The sequence below is a fragment of the Diaphorina citri genome, unplaced genomic scaffold (genome assembly GCF_000475195.1).
Source record: "Diaphorina citri unplaced genomic scaffold, Diaci psyllid genome assembly version 1.1 scaffold6937, whole genome shotgun sequence".
NCBI classification, from domain to species: domain Eukaryota; kingdom Metazoa; phylum Arthropoda; class Insecta; order Hemiptera; family Psyllidae; genus Diaphorina; species Diaphorina citri.
In genome coordinates, this window is record NW_007384313.1 from 1 (window position 1) to 4,013 (window position 4,013).

Sequence of the window (4,013 nt, forward strand, 5' to 3'; positions counted from 1 at the left end):
GATGTAGTAAGGTTTTCGCTAGTTGTAAGTTGTGTACTTGGACTGGTAGATGTTGTGTTATGTGTTGTGGATGCTGTGCCATGTGTTGTGGATGCTGTGTCATGTGTTGTGGATACTGTGTCATGTGTTGTGGATATAGTGGTTGTAACACCTCCAGTGTGATTTGTTGTATGAGAGGAGTTTGATTTAGTGACATGGCCCTGTTTCTTCCCGGATAATCCAAACAGTGATAACAAGTCAGGTACAGTGGCATGTTTCACTGTTTCTGTCACATGATGAGTAGTGACATCACTACTTGCTGTTACTTCATGGGACTGAGTTGTGCTATCAAACTTTGATGTTTCTACAGAAGCTGAATGAGTTCCAGTGATTGTGCGTCACTACTTGCTGTTACTTCATGGGACTGAGTTGTGCTATCAAACTTTGATGTTTCTACAGAAGCTGAATGAGTTCCAGTGATTGTGCTGAATTCAGGATTAGATAAAGTGGTGCTAGATGTGTCGTCTTTGTTGTGGTTCTTGTGAGATTGATCAAACAGGGATAACAAGTCAGGTGCGGTATGTTTCGATGTTTCTGTAACTTGATGACTGGTAAAGTGGTGCTAGATGTGTCTTCTTTGTTGTGGTTCTTGTGAGATTGATCAAACAGGGATAACAAGTCAGGCGCGGTATGTTTCAATGTTTCTGTAACTTGATGACTGGTAGATTCACTACTTGATGTGATTTCAGTTGAGCTATGGGTTAGATTTGTCTCTAAAGATGGTAGTATTTCAGTAGTCGTGTTGAACTCATGACTGGATAGTGCACTACTCGTACTCAAGGTACCTGGGGATGTAGATGTTGTAACAAAGTCACTTGTTCTCTCCGGAGAGACTTCATGAGATCCTACGGGTGAAATATTTTTCTCCAAAATAACCGGATATCCTATTTCTCGACTTGTAGTTGAGCTTACCAGGGAGTTCAGAAGTGAAGTAAGAAGTGCTAATTGTTGATCTATCTTCAAACTCTCTACGTGATCTTCAAATTCATCGAATGTATCCTCATCAATAACTTGAGTTTTTTCAATAACTCTCCGTTTGGAATGTGTTGTTGGTGGTTGTGTGGTGTGTGCTGACAATGTTGTTACAAGTGGGCTAGATCTTGTGTTTCCAATAGTAGTTGGAATGCTTGTAGAACTAGTAGGTGGCGGAGTGGATGTGGTTGTGAGGACAGTACTGGATGTTGGTTGTGTAACTTTGGTCATAGCAGATAAATGCTTGTAGAACTAGTAGGTGGCGGAGTGGATGTGGTTGTGAGGACAGTACTGGATGTTGGTTGTGTAACTTTGGTCATAGCAGATGTCGTGGTTTCAATGCTGATGCTGGTTGAATACACGGTGGTGGAGGTTGCATTAGATGTGATGGGTGTTGATGTACTTGAGGTTGGTGGAGTAGTTTCTGATGTTTTTTCTCGCATTGTTTCTACAGTTGTACTAACAGGTTGTGTGGTTGAACTGACATTTTGTGTGGTTGTAATGGCGGGTTGCGTGGTTGTTGTGCTAATGGTTTGAGTGGTTGTGGTTGAGGCTTGTGTAGAGCTATGCATTTTGTGTGGTTGTAATGGCGGGTTGCGTGGTTGTTGTGCTAATGGTTTGAGTGGTTGTGGTTGAGGCTTGTGTAGAGCTATGCAATGTTTTCATGATAGTGACTGTGGATGAGGTTCCTATGCTGGAACTGGAGTAGATTATCTCAGCTGTAGTCAACATCTGTTGAGGTTTAGTTTTCCCTGTAGTGCTAGTGGTGCTGTTATCTGTTGTCCTCGTTGTCTTTTTGATCATGTTAGGCACGATGAATGCCGATGGTTTACCGGTCGGTTTAACGAAAGCGGCTTCAGGTTTGAGAGGATCATGCGGTTTGTGTCCCTGGGGAAGTTTAGCCCCCATGGGGATGTGGACACCATTAGGTAGGATGATATCATTAGAGGGTTCTTCTGCTGCTTCGTCTACATACGCTTCATCATGTTTGTCAAGTTGAGGTTTTTGTTTATCTTTATATCTACTGATGAGCTCGGCTAGTATTTGTTGAGCTAGCTTCTGTTTATCCTGATTAGTGAGATTCAGACCAGGTGGTTGGACTGGTGGTGGTTGGGCTTGGTTAGGTATATGAGCATTGATGACAGGTACCCCGGCTTGAATCCGGACCTTAAGTAGGTATGTATACATATGTTAAAAGGTTAAAACATGTCATTCGAGTCGAGCCGATTCACTTGAAATAATTTTATTATTGTTTTGCCAGATTTCGAAAAAAAAAAAAAAAAAAAAAAAAAAAAAAAAAAAAAAAAAAAAAAAAAAAAACGTTGAATTTAGCTCCGAGAATGGTGGAGATGACAAATTTTCGGTAAAAATTGGTGGATGTGACAAATTTACAATGGACATAAAATAGTGCATGTGACTTTGATAGCAATTATTTATTGGTGGATGTTTTATAAGTTGTTAGGTTACAGTGTTACAGTTTTAGGAGGTAGCTAGGTATGTACGTAACCATTATTACCGACCTACAGGACCAGAAAGATTCAATTTTGAATTAGACTGGAACAAAATATTAAAATGCATTTCTCTGGATAATAATATGAAACAACAACAACAATAATAATAATAACTAATAACACTATAATATTGTATTTATGAATTTGAACACGTGTGTTGTTAGTATTGCACTTGGAGATTTTAACTTCAACACATGCACTCCCCAAGTCCCCACATTAACACCATCTAGTTTTAGATCCCACTGTGGGTTAAGTTTCTAACTATTGATTTGCGTTTTTGAAAGGATATGTTCATGTCAAATTCCCAGGTAACGCGTCTCCACTGATAAATATTTTCGCTTGTTGTTGAGTTCGTTTTCCCCCCACTGTTTGCCAGATTTTGTGTTTTAGTATGGATTTTTACAAATCCACTAGGAAGGACGAAATGTTTTGGGGAAGTCAACGGGTTAAATCACTAAAATATCCCGAAATAGGAATTCAAAAAACACAACGGGAGATGTTTTGTCGAAAATGTGAAGAGGGGATCATGTGGTAAATTCTCAATATTGTTCCTGTTTTTCTAAATCTCCAAAATCTTATCCTAAAATTAGAAAGTCGAGAATTTCAATTTGAACGTGGTAGATACGAGTGCATAGCTGCATAGCTTCTTGTATTGAAGTCATTGAAGATAGTTGAGTGGTCAGATGGTAAACCATATCATGTAGGTACTAAAAAATTATCGCTGGAAAAATCTAGCATTTTAACCCACTGAGAACAAGTGATGATTAAAGTTTGAAACTTTAGAACCCCAAACTGTGCTGAGCTGCTTGGTAGTTTTACGTTTAGAAAAAAATGTTGATAGCCTCAAAGTGTGTCATTATGATTATCATAAATCATTATCACTACCTATACATAAATAATAAATACGTATGTAGGTAATTAGTCGCCCTCGATTTCCAATGTCTACCTCTACCGTATTCAGTATCGTACCTATTCAACTATTCATCTAGAATTCCTGAACTTCCACCCATCAGTTATCTACCAAACAAAAGCGGCGCTTTTTCCTAGAATTTCATTTATTGATAAGTTCCTTATCAGATCATTGGGAAAGTTGATAAAACTCCTGGGTTGAATAAGATTTTCATTGAACAAAAAGGAGAGAAAAGGAAAAAAATGTTAAGTAAAAAGTAGGTGTCTATTGTGAAATCGGTTCGGGTAGAATGTGAGAATCTTACAAGATACAGTTAGTAGTAGGTGCCAGTACATACATACGAGTCAAACTTGATCTGAACTAATTTTGCCGTCCGTCTGCTAAGCGGGAAGGCGTGGGTTTGATTTTAACCGCGACATGGAATATTGTAGCCCAAGTTATTTGATTAATTTCATTCTTATTTATTCTCACCACATAATAAGTAATGGGGTTCTAAGGGTAGATAGTGCTTCGGGCACAAACCTCGCCTAGTGCTTCGGGCACAAACCTCGCCTAGTGCTTCGGGCATAAACCTCGCCTAG

General features: G+C 39.0%; 1 protein-coding gene across 1 annotated transcript; it reads right to left on the reverse strand.

Moving 5' to 3' along the window:
• Window positions 1–343: 343 nt before the first annotated feature.
• Window positions 344–2,199, reverse strand: LOC103522117 (cell wall protein DAN4-like). Its single transcript, XM_026832458.1, has 4 exons — window positions 1,583–2,199; window positions 1,288–1,476; window positions 701–1,198; window positions 344–590 (listed from the first exon to the last, which is right to left on the reverse strand). Exons 1-4 carry the CDS (start codon window positions 2,197–2,199, stop codon window positions 344–346), a joined length of 1,551 nt encoding a protein of 516 aa, XP_026688259.1.
• Window positions 2,200–4,013: the final 1,814 nt, after the last annotated feature.